We start from the raw sequence: 16,557 nt of genomic DNA on the forward strand, positions 1-16,557 counted from the left end.
CTATTTAGACATAATAAATCATCCACTGATTTGTCAACTTCAACTTACTCGAAATTCACTTGTTGAGCTTAGCTTCATTCGTAGTAATCTGTATTGCTTTAGCTTGGTCTCACTGAGACATCCAACTGGCTAAGCAATTTCAACTCACATGAACTTCAGGTGTTCAGCGTTTGCCTAAATATGATTAGCTCAATCTTGCTTAATTCACATTTCACCAATGCTGCCATACACAGTCACCCGACTAGCTAGGTAATCTCAACTTATTCAAAATGTATTTGTTGATGATAAGCTTAGTCCTTGTCAGCTCTATCTAGCCTAATTTATGTGGTTTATTGTGAACATACCCATCCATTGACTCGGCACTCTCATCTCACTTAAAATTTATTTTCAGGACATGGCCCTCATACGGATTGCCTTTACCTTTATCGGAATCGGCTTAACGAGGTCATGCTCAGGCATACAACTGGCTATGCATTCTTTCCTCACTAAACATTCACTTGTTTAGTATTAGCTTATTCCATATCAGGTTAATCATGCTGCATGAGACTGATCATACCATAGGAGAGTTTGATGTACCTCGTGGCTATTCGTGCTCGTTTAGGTTGGAATCAGCATTATCCGACAAAATCCACATAGTCTGGCCCAATGCCACTTAATTGGCTTTAATCTGTATAGATTGGTAACGACTAGCATTGATTGGTCATTGCAAAGCTAATAAAGTTGAAATATACTGGCTAAACCTGACAGTTTGTACTCTTACTTTGGTATTATGCTGCTGCTTAAGGGGATCGATGAGTATCAATCAGTATAGCAATCTATATTGATTCTATTGATTAGTTTTACTAAGCATATTTAGCCTGAACTATGAATAAAATTATTAGCCATATTTATTGAAGCTCGCACTGGCTTAACCAGACATTGAAAAGCTGGCCCAAATTTAAATTCACTTCGCACGACATAACGAGAACCTTAACAGCTCAGCTGTGATAGCAGCTTCCTACACCAATTACACCATGCAGCTAGCTACATTCGGACAAATATTTAATTTGCGAAAGAATTAGTTCAGCAGCACGTTCACTGCCAGTGACCAAAATAAAAAACAGGCACTGGCAAGCTACAGTCAACTGATGACCTTGCATATCATGGTACGGTCGGTCATATGCCAGTGATTGTGTTTCATTTTTGTCTCCTTTTTTTTCTTTGCTCGCTGTTACGAGGGCAGCAGAAAAGGTGGTGGCCTTTCGCATGTTAACTGGTACACAGTGTTACTCAGCATCCTATCTTGGTTTTCAGAGAGCTATTCACAGTGCATTTAAAACAACGTGATTGCAGCACCATTCGTGTGCGAGTCACTGATCTCTGCCTGACAATTTGAAACAAAAATGGCGGCTCCTGAAGAAAAAGTGTTTCGGCCGGGGAAGCGGAGTGCACGCATCGAGTAGTCCTAACAAAGCGCCTCCAGACAGAACTCGTCTTTCGACGACATTTGATTCGAAGAACACTGATACACGGCCAGTTTTTTTTTTTTAAATTCATTCATTGATTCTTCGCTATGGCTATTAGTGCTTGACTTGTTTTGGTATATCCTACGTTTAGAATGGTCGTGCGTTGGCAAGAGATACCAAACATTTTCTTCACATTGTTCAAACTGTTATATTTACTATAAAAAATTTCTCCTAAAAATGAACTGTAATTATAATTTATATGTGGTGGTTGATTTCATTGTCAAGGTTTGACATCAAGCGATCATAAGCAGGCAGTTCTAAGGCATAATGAGGTACTGCACGGAGGCTTCTCAATAAATAAAATTCGGACTGCCTTTTCACTTTTGGCTTCATAGACAGAGCGCGGTGAGTTAGCATCCTCCCCGACTCTGTTTCGTTCAATGTAGCCAAGATGGCTATTACTTGCAGCTCTGACATACTAAAGTAGCAGGTAGTAAATAAAGACAAATTTAAGGCGTTATTCCTTCTTGTCCTTTTTAAGGGGATTGCCTTTATTGAGTTTCGGAAAAGTGATTAACGACTTAGAGTACTTGCTGATGTACTATGGGCGAGCATAAAGCCGTTCCGTGGCCATGACACTTGAAGCTGCGTTGACAAAAATTACTGCCTGAACGACGCTGACACGCAAAATTCACCGTCGTGTTCATCCTTGCATTTGCTTCACGATCATTCACTCGCAAAAAAAAAATTCGTCTGTCTGTCGGTATCCGCAGAATAGTTCAGCCACCGGCGAAAGTTTAGCTCCTTGCTCAACAACCACCTTATTGAATTGGTCACTACATGCATACTTGTGACTATTATCAACACAAAAAGCAAATATTGCGCATATTTCAGGCGCAGCATCAATACATAGGTGCTACGTAGTGTCTTTTTATTTAGAAAATGCAGAGATATCTTATTTTAAAAACAGAAGGTCTTGTTCCGGTGCGTTGACAATGTGACGCTATGAACGAAAAAGTAAGTGTTTTCTACGTTTTCTTAAAAAATTGAAGAGCTTTAAGCAAAACAGTTCAATGCTGCCACCCACCAGCCGCTCTGCGCACTAAAAACTTTCGTTTCTTCATATTACTGCCCGATGGCGCCAGATATCAAGGGGCGCCTCCGGAAAGAAGGCTATTTTCTTTCGACGTCTTTCGGCAGAAGGATACGCGGCCAATATTTTAGACAAAATCATAAAAAGAACTTAGACACACTGATGTCAAGGAATGTGCAGGGGACGTTTGTGCAGTGATTCACAGTGAACGCGAAGAAAGAAAACTGGACCAAATGATAATTTGCCGCTGGCGGGGACCGAATCGGTGCTCAAGGCGTAGGTAATCGGACGTGTTATTCGAATGTCACACCTTCGGGCCTTCCAGTGGCCTGTTTATATTTCGGCATCTTTCCTTTTTTTCACATTTGCGTTCCGCTTACTACAAATAACATCCCCAAAACTCTCTTTGACGTCACTATCTGTTAGCTCTCCTTTTTATATAGGTATCAGACTTTTTCTGCATGAAAGACCTGAGAGGTTAGTCAGGACACTTTCAGTAGTTCTGCATAGTCAAGACAATCTTCTGCAGACTTTTGAAAAAAGTGTTTTGCTTGTATTTTGCGAACAAAGCCCCGATGAATCTTTTTTAGCTGTTCCTAAAGAAGGTGAATCTATTGGGCCAAGGAAAAAAGATTTTATATCGATTTTTACTGTAAAAATTTGCAAAGAAAGCGTTCAATTAGTGCACTTTTGAATAAAAGGCCCACACTGGCGGCTTACAAACCATTCAGGTGAGCCTTTTTTTTTTTGTAAGCCAGCTTTGCACAATCAAACGCATGGTTGTTTATGATTTTCAGTGTTACAGGGTCTCATCTGCTACACCAGTCACACAAAAAGAATGTCAGAAGTTATGTCGCTCAGCGCATGATGCACATGAATGCACAGATAGAATACCAATGTTCAACGAAGGTGGAAGCATAAAGAAATGAAACATCTTCGAACGAGAGCACGGAAGTCAAGGAGTCAACGAGTGTGTTCGCATTTGTAATTCAAACACAGGCACTCTGACGCATGTTGTTGCACTGATATACAATGGAAGAATGATATTTATATTAAGTGATATTTTGATAAGTGTTGCCAACACACGCACATTGGTTATGTTATAGCTCGTGTTTACCATGCTGACCAAAATGCTATGAAACGGATGTGTAAAAGTATTTATTGTTTTAATTTTTAGTACGCAACCTGAGCTCTTCAGCTCTTCAACATGAATGAGACATAATAAATATCTTCTGTATTCTGAGCTAATGTGTGGTAAAAGGAGTGTAAAACCCTCTTTTCCCCGAACATTTACGTACGCTGTAGAGACATGCATACGTACTACATTTCTTTTTATAACCTAGATTCGTGACACATTTTTTTCTCCGTGTTACGCTTATCGAAGTTCAATTCCATTAAATTCGGATTGCGCCATTTTGTAGCAACCCTGACAGGCCAGCTACAGCTGCGGCAGCCTTGGCGAACTCAAGTCGGCTTTTTGAAACAATGAAAGGCCCTGCTACATATCTGTAAACACATTTTATTATCTCAAGCGTGGAAATATTTTCAAATGCTTCGGTTTCTTTGATTTTGGTTGCTCCCGTTACGCGAAAAGTGCCGTACACGTCTGAATGCCAGCGATCGCCAGTGACTGGGCTGAGATGTATCAAGCTTTCCAAAGAGAAAGCCGGCTAGTTATATCAGCTCCACTAAATTTTGACAACCAAAAATAGTGCTCGCCATTACCGGTTGAGCGCTCCATTGTCGGTCGGGCAGTGGGTCGCGCATTAATAGGCCGAACTTTATTTCACACGTTCGATACTGAAGTCTATCGAAGTGGCAACAAATATTTTGTGCGCAATTTTCCACCTATCAGCGCTTAAAGAATCTCTCAATTTTTTTTACATAGATGGTTTCAAGATTGCAAGCGTTGTGCCCCCCCCCCCCTAAAAAAAAAAGAAAACTCCCGGTAAACTTATTTATCAGCTTGGAACGTCGAAACTTAAACGGCATTTTCACGTTTTCTCAAGGGTGTGGGAAGTCTTTTATTAGTTTTTTAGATAAAAAAAAAACGTTCGTAATGTTCAAGGCGATCTCCTATAGTATTCATGTAGCTCAAAATAACGTTTACTTGAATATGCTTTGTCAAATGATGGAAGGAAAGTGTAGTAAATCAGCGGGATATTTTCCAAAGCTCTTCGTGCCAACCTATGTGTGTGGGTGGGTGTGTGGATGGAGGGATGGATCCAGGTGTGCCATTTAAATCAGGTGGTAGCTCACGCCACCTAGCCATAAAATTAGGTACTATAACAATGTGTTTAAGGATTGAATACCTTCATTGTAGGCTTTAAACAGATAGCCACCAAGCCATAAAGTTAAGTACTGTCACAGTGTGTTTAGGGATTGAATACCTTCATTGTAGGCACCAATCAGTTAGCCTCCTCCTGGTTATCTCTACCAGTTTAAAGTCTATTTTGCCTTCACTGTCCCTAAACCCCAATGCTATGAAAAATTCGGCGCCATTATCTTCGACTATAGGCGGAGCCCATTACAGAACATTATCAAATGTTCAGCCGTTTCATTCTCCTCTCCACACGCACTACATACTGTGTCTGGCCTTCGTCTTTTGCTCGCCACGTCTGGGTCCGCAATACACCCATTTTAGCCTCGAACAGAAGGGAACTACTCCGAGAATCGTCGCAGATCTTTTCCCGTGCAATTTCCCGCTTAAATGTTCCGTAGGTCTCCAGTGATGGTTTCGTAGGCATTCTCATCTTGCACAAGTCCCTCTCTCTTTCCTTCACCTTCTTCTTAACCGGTGTGTCCTTTTGGCTTAGTATTCTGATGTTGTCTGAATACTTGCTTGACAGTTTTCGAGTTCGCTTCCTCCGTTTGGTATCAACATTCTTCATGTACAAGTAGCTGAAAACTTTCCTAGCCCAACGCTCCTCTCTCATTTTTTTCAATCACTCCTCAAATTCTATCGTGCTGCTAGCTTCCCAAAAGAGTTCCATCCCATTTCTCCAAGTACCCTTTGATTTTGGGTATTCCCTTGTGCTCCCAAAACAAGTATACCTTTGCCACGTTGTTTATTTCCAATCTCCCTTCAACTTCTCATTTCATGCGCGAGACCGCATTACCGAACGTCCAACCCGGAACCATGACACCTTTCCAAATCCCTCTCACAACGTCATACCTATTGCAGTTCGACAGTACCCTATTTTTCGTTACAGCGCATTCCTGGTGCCCTTAGTGATTACGTATCTTTCGTGCTCTTTTAGATACTCAGCCCCATTATTATTCGTACGCCCAAGTGATTCTATTTATCCACTAATTCTAGCGTGACTTTCTTTATCTTATGCTCACTGCCTTTGTTATCATTAAAAAATCATGATTGCCGACTTTTTCTGCTGAAATTCAAATTTCACCTATTTCCCTCAATATCACAGATGGGTATCAATCTCTGCAGATCTTCCTTGTTGTCGGACATTAATACTATATCATCTACATATTTCAATGCTGGTAATGACTGTTCAATGTGTTTTCCTTGCTTGGCAAAAGAGGGGTGAAGCCGAGTCAACCACCTCTAATTTGGTTTTTAGTCCTTGGAGATGCAATAAATACCAAAGGTTAAAAGGTACATCCCTATCGAGGCCCGCGTGGTATCTCTACAGGTTCAGATACCTGTTCTTCCCATTTGATAGCTATCTTTTTACTTTTATAGATGTCCTTTAAAAGATTAGTTATTTCATCTTCCACATCTAGTGTGTCCAGTACTCCCCACAAGTCTTTTTGAATTACGCTATTGTAAGCTCGCTTGATATCTAGAAATGCCAGCCACCGTGGCCTGTGTTTTTTTTCAGCTATTTCAATACACTGCATCAATGAAAACAAATTGTCCTCCAACCTCCTTTCTTTACGGAACCCATTTTGTAGTTCTCCCAGCACCGCCTCAATTTATACCCATGTCTGCAGTCTTCCTTTTACTATCTGCATCACCAGCCTGTAAACTACTGATGTCACTATTATGGGACGGTAGTTGTTTATATCGGCTTTGTCCTTCTTTCTTGTATAGATCATGCTCATCCTGCTTAGTTTCCGCCCATTGGGAGCTTCATCATCCAATATTGTATTGCACGCTGCCTCTCCTAATGTTGGCTTCAAGTTTGGTCTTAGTTTCTTTATTAGCATGATTGGGATGCCGTCAAGGCCTGTTGATGTGCTATTAGGAACTCTTTTCTCTGTGTTTTCCCACTCTCGTTGTCCCAGTGGAGCCACTGAGCTAATTGGTTCATCCTCATCTGGTATGGTACATGCAGCGTTTTCTTGGTGTTTATATTTTTCTGTCATCATTGTTTTTATATATTCAATTGACTCATCCCCTTCTAATCTGACCCTTTGAACTGTAGTTGTGAACCGCTGTTTTATGCTTATCTTATTACTCAGCAAACCGAGATGGTTCCACAGCTTTGCAGCTGCCTTTCTATTCTTTCTGTTTACTTCTGCCATCTCTTGGGCCCCCTTTCTTCTAATCTGGTCACTGATCAAATCGGATGCTTCCTTTCTGCAGCTCAAAAAGTTATCCGATTTTCTTTTCACATCAACTTTCGGTTCATCCCTACGTATAGCATACCTGTGTTCCCTTCAGGCTTCATGACGTCTTACTATTGCTGTCTTGACTTTCTCATTCCACCAGCTTTTGGGTTTGTGTCTGCTTTTCCCAGTTGATTTGACTCGTACCTTAGCATGCTCCAACTCAAACAAGCGAGTTAGATTTGTGTTTGTCCGCTCTGTTTTAGTATTCTCGGTGATTATTCTCTGAATCTGTTTATTTGCAATTTCTATTTGTCTTTCTGAATAAATATTACCGTGTGGTTGCTCGCATTGCCCCTTTTTCACTTTCATTTCTCTTCCAAAACGCCGCTTGATACATTTGTGATCACTACCTAAGCTTCTGAACCCCTATCCATCTATGTTCATCCCCCTTAGCCGATCATACATACTGTGTGACATTATTGCGTAATCTATCGTCGACTGCCGCCTTACCAACTCCCATGTTTTTCTGCCCTTCGCCTTTCTTGGTTCCGTTGCAAATGATTAAATCATACCTTTTACACATATTCATTAGCATTCTGCTTGTTGGGTGATTATATTCATCCATATCTTCTATGTGCGCATTCATATCTCCTAATATAATTTCCTAGCACTCTTCTCCTAGTTCGTCAATGTCGATTTCTATGCACTGCACCACTTGTTGATTTTCTTCTCGGGCTTTTGCCCCTGTCCACAACTAGAGAAAACCCAGGGGCGTCATTTGCTCTGCCACTTCCCTTTTAGCCATTAATCTTCTTTGCACTCTTGCTTGACCCTTTACCAGTCTGTACTTTTATGAAGTAATGCCCCAATACCACCCCCCTTTCTACTGCCTTCTATTCTATTACAATTTTTCCACGTGTTGTCTCATTTGTTAGGAGGTTGTTCCATGTCCCTAAGATGTGTTTCTACAAAACCTTATACCATCGGCATCTCCTGCCTTAGCTGTTCTTCTATCTCTTCCCAGTTCAGCCTATTCCTGCCAGCCTGCATATTAATATACCCTACGTTTTAATTGGCTCGGCCCTCGTGGCTACGTCAATTTCTGCCCCGCACTCTACGTGTCTCTGATATTCATGCCACTTTGGAATCATATCTGTCTATATCTCCTGTGAAGGAGTCCCCTTGGTTGTTTTCCTCGTTACTAGCTATCCTGCACCCCGAAGGGCCCGCGTGCCTCCAAAAAAGCTACTGCGTGTCATGCAAATCGCCAACACACCTCATGACCCAGCCTCCCCTAGAAGTGAATGTTGTCTCGTGGAAAACCACCCCACTTATGCACCTCTCGGTTTATTTTTCACAACCTCAAAGCCTTTCTTTCTACTGATCCCCCATCTCTCTTGGTTTGCGTTGACAACCACTTTTTGCAGATTTCCGTCGCTCACCGGTACCTCTGGCATTGCGCACATCACTACCTGTACCTGAGGAGAAATGGCGTGCATGTCATCCACCCCTTTCACTAGTGTGGTCGCTAGTCCTGCCGTATTTTCATTTAGGACATCGCTTAAACCACCTGCAGTTATCATAAACTTTTGGCCAGCAGCTGTAGTTTCGAGTTTTGCGCTCGCTTGCCTCAGGACTGCTTGCAGCATGCATACTGGAAACGTCCCTACTGCAACCCTCTCGTCATCTCTCACCCTCTTATTGATTGCTTCTGAACATCGATTTAAATTCGAGTCCTCGGCGATTATCACATGCTGTTACTTTTCAGATGGAGCGTCCTGCACCTGAGGGTTACTTGCACCTGTGACGCCGGCTGCTTTGTGCCCTCCCCGCTTCACCACTACTTTGCTGAAGCTGGGTCTTGCGACCATTGCATCGGCTGAACCTGTTTTTGTTTTTTTCGAACTTGCTTGCTCTTTCTTCTCCGCCGTTATGGTTGCCGGTGCCCTACAGCTCTCTCTGTAGGCCACTCCTTTGTTCACCTTCGCTAGTGCCTCCTTGATGGACCTGAGCCTTTTTTCAATAGCGCTCGTTTTTTCTTGCTTGGTCGCCAACGTAGTCTCCAGCTCAGTGATTCTCATCAAAAGTTCAATCTGAGCAACCATCATTTTCTCCATTTTTCCTCGACCTCACATTCCCTACACTTGGCGTATGCCTCCTGTTCATTCACGTCTACACTTGCGTTCAACTTCAAACCCACCCCGCATCCTGAACATTTTAAAGTTTTTTTAACCCTGTCTGTTTGACACCTATTGTCCTTATGAATTTTCCCACTCGATAACCACAAAACACGGCGTACGACGAATCCTTCTCTACGAAAAAAAAGAAAGTCTAAGCTCTACTACAAAAATTCGCGTGTTCGATGTACACGCACCTCCCCCACGGGGTGGCAAGAAAAAACACAAACAAACAAACAAAATACACACACAAACAAACAATTGAACACCTGGTGACTGACCCCCGAAAAAGCCGTACAATGTAATAAGTGCTACACAGGTTCAAACTGTTGCCTTAGTGGGTTTAAAAGCAAGTTCAAAACATGCAAAGCCACTATCTGTGCAGTCGATCGCGAGCGCTCGAAAAACGCGTCCATCCCCCGTGTCTGTCCGAACTGAACTGCCTATCATCATATTTCCTCATATACAAGTTCATCATATACAAGCACCGACATCCAGCCGACATTCTAAGGACTAAACGAGAGGTGGCCACTACTACAAACACGGCAAGTACGAGCCACGGTGTAAGAAGGTTTGCTCCAAAAATAGAGTTACATGCCTTCTTTGCAGTGGGCAGCGTATGGGCCCAGATTTCTTTCCCAGTCTCCGTGGAGGCCACAGCGTGCTCCTGGGCTCGCTCCTGCGCTGGGTAACCAAATGACACGTGCAAGAATTTCAATAGCCAAGCTATACTAGACTAGACGTTGCTGAGTTAAGAAAATGTGCGTGAAAATGCAGTTTTCACTGTCTTATATAAGAATGCAATAAGAACAAGACTGCTTGGCCGACTCAAGCTAGCCCAATAGATGGGTAGGTTAAGTTAAGAAGCTCAAGAGCACTGTAGCCGGTGCAGTGGGCTCTTGCAAACTTCATGGTAATAAAACCCCTTCCTGTGCGTTATTATTGAGTGAAGTACGTGCTCAACGTGCTCTAATCCTGAGACGGAGCACGCGAGGTAGCAAGAAAGATTGTGACTATTACAGCTTTTGGCAGAATGATGTGTTCTCGATTATCTCTCCCCCCGCCACCGTCAAGTGCGCTCCCTTTCACCACTCGTTCCTACTGCAGCTTTCGACAGAATGACGTGTTCTCGATTATCTCCTCACCCCGTCAAGTGCGTTCTCTTTCACCACTTGTTGCTACAAGAATTTATGATTGAGTACAATTCCGAAGGTGTCACACCAGAGCGCATTCGAGCGTGCTCCTATCGAGTTCAGGGTGCGTTCAGTTAAACGGTCTTATAGTTATTCAGTCCGCCGACCCAATTGTGTAGTGGTTGCGGTGCTCGGGCGCTGAACAAAAGGTCGCGGGTTCCACCCCGGCCATGGCAGTTGAGTTGAGATGAAGGCAAAATGGCAGAGGCCCTTGTACTGCGTGATAGCAGCGCGCACTAAACAACACCGATCGGCCGGAATTTCCGAAGCCCTTCACTACGGTGTCTCTCAATTTATTATCGGGGTTTTGGAACATATGCTCCAGATAACTTTAAAGGTGAAGTATTTCTTAGTGAACGTCGGCGACTTTGAGCGTCTCTATCTATCTATCTATCTATCTATCTATCTATCTATCTATCTATCTATCTATCTATCTATCTATCTATTTATCTATCTATCTATAGCTAGCTAGCTAGCTAGCTATCTAGCCGCCTACTACTTTTAACTCTCCTGGCCGTTTCGATAATGGCATTGATACAAAACTTGGTATGGCATAACATGACTGTATGAAGAACATATTCGACTAGTCATAACATGAAAATCAAGACATGTACGTCATGAGTGTCATGATTTACATTTCATGCTTCTGCAGCTCTTGTGGTAGTTTCGTTCACATGGAATGCTGCAAAGCTGGTATAGTACAACATGATTGCATGGCAAACACAAGAAACAAAGCCTAACATGAAAATCATGACATGCGTGTCATGTAACAACATGACTACATGCCACACTCCTGATGAGCTTGCGGCCGACTCACTAGCGTCACATATACAGAATTTGGTATTACGGTACGTGAATGAATGACGAAGGTATGTGACTGGTGCAAACATGATAATCATGAGATGCGTGTATATAGCATGACTACATTCCACGCTCATGATGCACTGGTGACCGTTTCGCTAGCTTGTATTATACCAAATTTGGTATTACGGGACGTCAATGGATGACGAAGGTATGATACTGGTGCAAACATGATACACAATAAATGCGTGTTATGTAACGACATGACTACACGCTACGCTCATGATGCGCTCGCGGCTGTTTCGCTAACTTCACATGTACCAAACAAAGTATTACGTGACGCGAACGGACGACATGTGTAAATGGCACATCAGAACATGATAATCTCGACATGCTTGCCATGTAACAACATGACTATAGGCCACACTGATGATGAGTACGCGGCCGTTTCGCCAGCATCACGTGTGCCAAGTTTTGTATTACGTGACACCAATAGATGACGAAGGTATGTGACTGGTGCAAACATGATAATCATGAGATGCGTGTCATGATGAAACAAGTGCAAAAATACACACACTCAGAGAGGACACAGACAAGCGCTTGTCTGTGTCCTCTCTGAGTGTGTGTATTTTTGCGCGTGTTTCTGAAGCTTCACCAACACGCCCAACTGGCAGTCATCCTATATGCGTGTCATCTGAGAACATGACTACATGCTGCAGTCAAGGCGCCAATACATTTCGACGTGACGCGTTGCGCGTGCTCGCCGCCGTTCATTTCATCGCGTCACGTCGGCGTTGCCACGCTAAGTACCGTTCCTGCCATATACTCGCAGGCGCGTGCCACGCTGCGTTGCTTTGACGAATGCACGTTTCAGCGCGTCCAGCGTCCCTCCATCATGAAAAGAGGGAGACGCGGTGTTGTCTGGGTAACGCATGGGTTCGAAATGCAGCATGTTTCATTTCTCGCCAGATGCCGTCGGACCACGCAGACGTTCGCTGTTCGCGACTGGCGTCAGACTGATGAGTGCTTACGTTTTGCTGACGTAGCGTCGCTGTGCCCAGTGTGCATGTGCTTCAACGCTACATTGGAGTACATTGGGCCCTTCATGATGCGCTCGCGACCGTTTTGCTAGTTTCACATGTACCAAATTTGGTGTTACGGGATGTCAATGGAGGACAAAAAATATGACTGGTGCAAACGTAATAATTCTGGCACGCGTGTCATGTAAGAACATGACAACACACCACGCTCATAGCGTGCTCGCGGCCACTGCGCTAGCTCCACATCAGCTACAACTGGTAACACGTGACGCGAATAGATGACGAAGGTAAACGACACATCCAAACATGATAATCATGACTGCGGAGTCACGTATGCCACCAATAGCCCCTCCTCGTAACGTTGTGCTGATTTTAAAGTGACATATCAACATTTCTCATTCGTGCTTCGCACATCATCGATTCCCGCTGTACTTGGGATCTGCCATGTTTTATATTTTACTTTGTTTATTTTAAAGGGTTTTTTTACTCGACCATTAGCCGATATTTGTTATCCATCATCGCTGCAACGGGCCATTACATTACACGCAGCAAGCTACAATATCCATAATAGTTGGGGTTTTCAGTCTCAAGATTTGGTTGTGAGGGACAGTATTTTTGAGGGCACTGGAAATTTTGACCATGTCGTGTTTTCGGAGTTGCGCCTGAGCACATGGTCTTCTGGTATTTGGATTGCAAAGCAAGCTGCACAAAAGTCAATATTTCATCGCAAGGGTAAAGCAGTTAGCGATATAGCAAGAAATTGTAATATCATGTAAAGTAAGGCTGGAAGCAAGCTGTTTTGGTTCTGATCTAACGTAACTGTACAAAACGCTGGTGAAGGTGTAAAGTAATACAGCGGTTAGAGGGACACTTTTTTATTGCCTCTTTGCGCTGATAACGCCGTGCGTAGAAGGGCACACCAGTCGCCCGTTAATGGCTGCCCAGATAGCGAGATGGATCGCGTGACAATGACCGAGATTACGCCCTTGAAGTCAATGTTTCCTATTGCTGCTCGAGTAATTTCTTCACCTTTCCTCCACGCTCGCGTCTTTTCATGCTCCTTTAAGACGAGTGGCGCGTTCCTTCCCTGCATGAGCAGCTGAATGCCGGTTTGATGCGCCCTCCCAACGACCAAGTTGGGACAGTTCTCGTTTCAGCTGCTTCGGCCGCGTTCAGTTGAAGATGGGAGTGATCCGCTGGTAGAATGAACGAATATAACGCGCATGTAGGACTAAAGTTGTGCTCGGGAATCTTCTCAATTGGAATTTATGCAGAATATCACGGTGACAGCCACGGCGACGGCAATACCCTATTAAGACTGTTCGTAAATTTGCTATAGTGATAAAATAACTTTTCGTACTAGCAACTAGTCAGCTCGAGTCATGATTGCACAATGGCGCATTCACATAATTATGAATAAACGTAAGCCTCATACCAACACTCTGTCTTTCCATGAGAAGCACAGCAGCGATTGACGTCATGAGTATTAGCAGCACTGCCGTCACCATGTACATCTTCGCTTTTGACCTGCTGGAAACAATGCATACATATTATTGCGTATTCCATATGTGAATAAATTTTGTAAGGAATTGCATGGATCAAGTAATATTAACATATGGGGCTTAACGTCTAAAAGCCACGATATAACTGAGAGGCGCCGAAGTGGAGGACCCTCAAAATTTTCCCATTTTTCAGCGTGTACAGACATTGCACAGTGCATGGACATCTACCATCCACCGAAAATCGACAACCATGACCGCGATTGAATCCGTCACCTTCGGGTCAGCAGCCGAGGACCATAGCGGCAGTTCCACCGAGGGCGACAATGGGCCAATTATAATTCTACCACAATAGTGTCGACAGTACGTGTAGTCACGTGATGCAGATTGGCTACACATATAGTGACATATTGGTAAACCTGTGCCGTGTTAACTAGTGTCCACTCAATGATTTTGTTATCTCAGTGCATTTACAGTGGCAACGGGGCTTGTCTATTTGGTTTCGCAAAATAAGTTGCTTTAACCATATAACGGAAATTGCGAAAATTCCCGTAATGTTTATATAGTTGTTCAAGAAAAGCTTGCCGCAAATATTGAAAACCAAACAATTTTAATCGCCATTGTTGCTCCTCAGTGCAGATGTTCAATGAATAAGCACAATTTCGTCACGATAACTATCACCATTGAAGCGTAAAGAGAAAAAGAGAAAAAGAAAGCTTTCGTATACCTATCTCTGTACGACCGATAGTTCAGATCGAATATTCCAATCGTTTATAAAAATTTTCAGAGCTACCCTTTAAAATACTGCTTATGTCATTTTTGTTGTTCTTGGTCTACCATGTGGTCGATAGAATAAATTTCCTTCGAACTTTATTACCATCTGCATCATACTCGTCATGGCTTTATATACCGCTCTGCCACCATTTACCACCTGAGGTTATTCAATATTTCATTGTTCAAAATAGCCAGAAGAATCAGGTCAATCTGTCAATCAGGTCAATCAGACCACCCAGTGGTCAACAGCAGAAAAACATCACTTGGCTTTGTTGGTCTGTCATCACTCGTAAAGCTATTGCACGTAACCGATGTGTGTGTCTCAGCGTTCTCGTCTACGTGTGTTACGCGATGCAACTTTACGATTCATGGTAAACACCATTATGGAGAATAATATTTATGTACCAACAAACAAATAAACTGTTCTGTGTCAAGCACACTGCTCAATACGCCAAAGAAATATTGCTCCATCCGATATGATCGGCGTGTTCCATGTCTCACATCCCACTACTTTGAAGTCAAGGTAAAGTTAGAGCTTTACCTGCACTTTTCTGGCTAAGAACGATGGAACGCAGTTGCCATGCAAACAAAATAATTAGTGCAGATATTCTTAGGAATCAGAAAGTGCTCACTAATTTTCACTTATCGGTGTGCGGCATAAATCCCGTATTTATTAGGGATGCATAAGTACAGCGGCGGCTACGTTGAGATCAATAAATGCAAAAAATGAACTGCCTATCAATCAATCAATACATCAGTTTATTATCATGTCATAAAAGTATGTTACAGGGAGTAAAATATGCAGACGAGGGTCCCAAAGTACACGACTGCAACGGGACCCTCGGTATTAAATGAGCATGACGTTCTCTAAGAGAAACAGATTTTTATGACATTCAAATTCGGTCAGGAAATTTGAGCATGCTCTTGAATACAGCTTAGACAACTCCGGAACTTGATTTAGATATATGACAGATAGCTTCGCTAGCAGCCACTTCTGTTGTACATGTATGCTCATTGAACTATCATTTCGGACAACAATCTACAAGTATTAAAAGTAAGGCGCCTGTTATTCAATTAGCGTCACTTGATTGACAGCAATCATAACAATCTCTATGTTGTGTCAAAACTGTGTTATGGAAATTATCTTTCTGTTGTTTGCTGAGACAACGTTTATACAGCAACAAACGTCATATTATTAAAGATTTTACGAAACTTTAGCACGAGCGAATTTTCTTCATAAGAAGAATTGGCCCTCGACACGAACACAAATGTGAAATCAAGCAGGGGCAGAAGTCCCAGCAGTATATGTCTTGTGACATGGTGTACAGCATAGGGCTTTTATTGTGATAGCAATTATATACACACTCTCGGCTCGATTTTGCCGCCGGCGTCGGTGCCGCTGTCAGTCACCACAAATGTATACTTAATTGTATATATGAAAACGCAACAAATGAAAAAATCCAGAAAAAGAATCCGGCGTGCGGAGTAGCCCTTTGGACCACTGAGACGTGATGGTGGGGCATTAACCACTGAGCTACAGAGAAGCACGTCCCTCAATGTTCAAACGGCAAGCTGTTCATATCTAATTTCTTACCACTAGTGCCGGGCATCTCGGGGGGTGGGGGGGGGCGGGATAACTATCGTTTGTGTAGCATTACCAGCGAGATGGCGCAATGAGCGCACGTCCTCCCACAGTCACGACGTGGCGGCGTGCGCTCATCTCCCACGCGCACTTTTTTTGCCCCGCGTAGAGGACGGAGTGGACGCTCAATCACGCCCCCTTATTACGTAGGTCTTGACTAGCCTTTGGGTTTTGCGGGAACGATTCTGTTGTAGTCACCGGGCACTCAAAGGTCCCTGCAATCGCTGCACCGTCTTTGTTTGCGGACAGAGCGCAATCAGACACAGCGAGGTAACAACTGAGAAGCTTAGTTGCGTTCATCTGTACCAGTGAGTACCTTTCGTGCATTATTTGTGTGCAAGAAACGCGGGGCACGTTTCGATTGGCTTGGCATTCTGC

General features: G+C 43.2%; 1 protein-coding gene across 24 annotated transcripts in view; it reads right to left on the reverse strand.

The window, feature by feature from the left end:
• The window catches only part of LOC142817944 (uncharacterized), a 134,881-nt gene that overhangs the window by 73,324 nt on the left and 45,000 nt on the right, over nucleotides 1-16,557 (reverse strand). For 4 of the 24 annotated variants that reach the window (XM_075895975.1, XM_075895960.1, XM_075895974.1 and 1 more), the window contains 2 exons: nucleotides 13,700-13,794; nucleotides 9,829-9,914 (listed from right to left, as the gene is read on the reverse strand). The exons of 3 other annotated variants lie outside the window; for them this stretch is intronic. In XM_075895975.1, coding sequence (XP_075752090.1) covers nucleotides 9,829-9,914; nucleotides 13,700-13,794 — 181 coding nt within the window. Of the gene's footprint in view, nucleotides 1-9,824; nucleotides 9,915-13,699; nucleotides 13,795-16,557 lie in introns of all 24 variants that reach the window. 17 more of the 24 variants (XM_075895965.1, XM_075895966.1, XM_075895969.1 and 14 more) reach the window with 11 other exon arrangements.

Source organism: Rhipicephalus microplus, chromosome 5 (assembly GCF_043290135.1).
Source record: "Rhipicephalus microplus isolate Deutch F79 chromosome 5, USDA_Rmic, whole genome shotgun sequence".
Classification (NCBI taxonomy): Eukaryota; Metazoa; Arthropoda; class Arachnida; order Ixodida; family Ixodidae; genus Rhipicephalus; species Rhipicephalus microplus.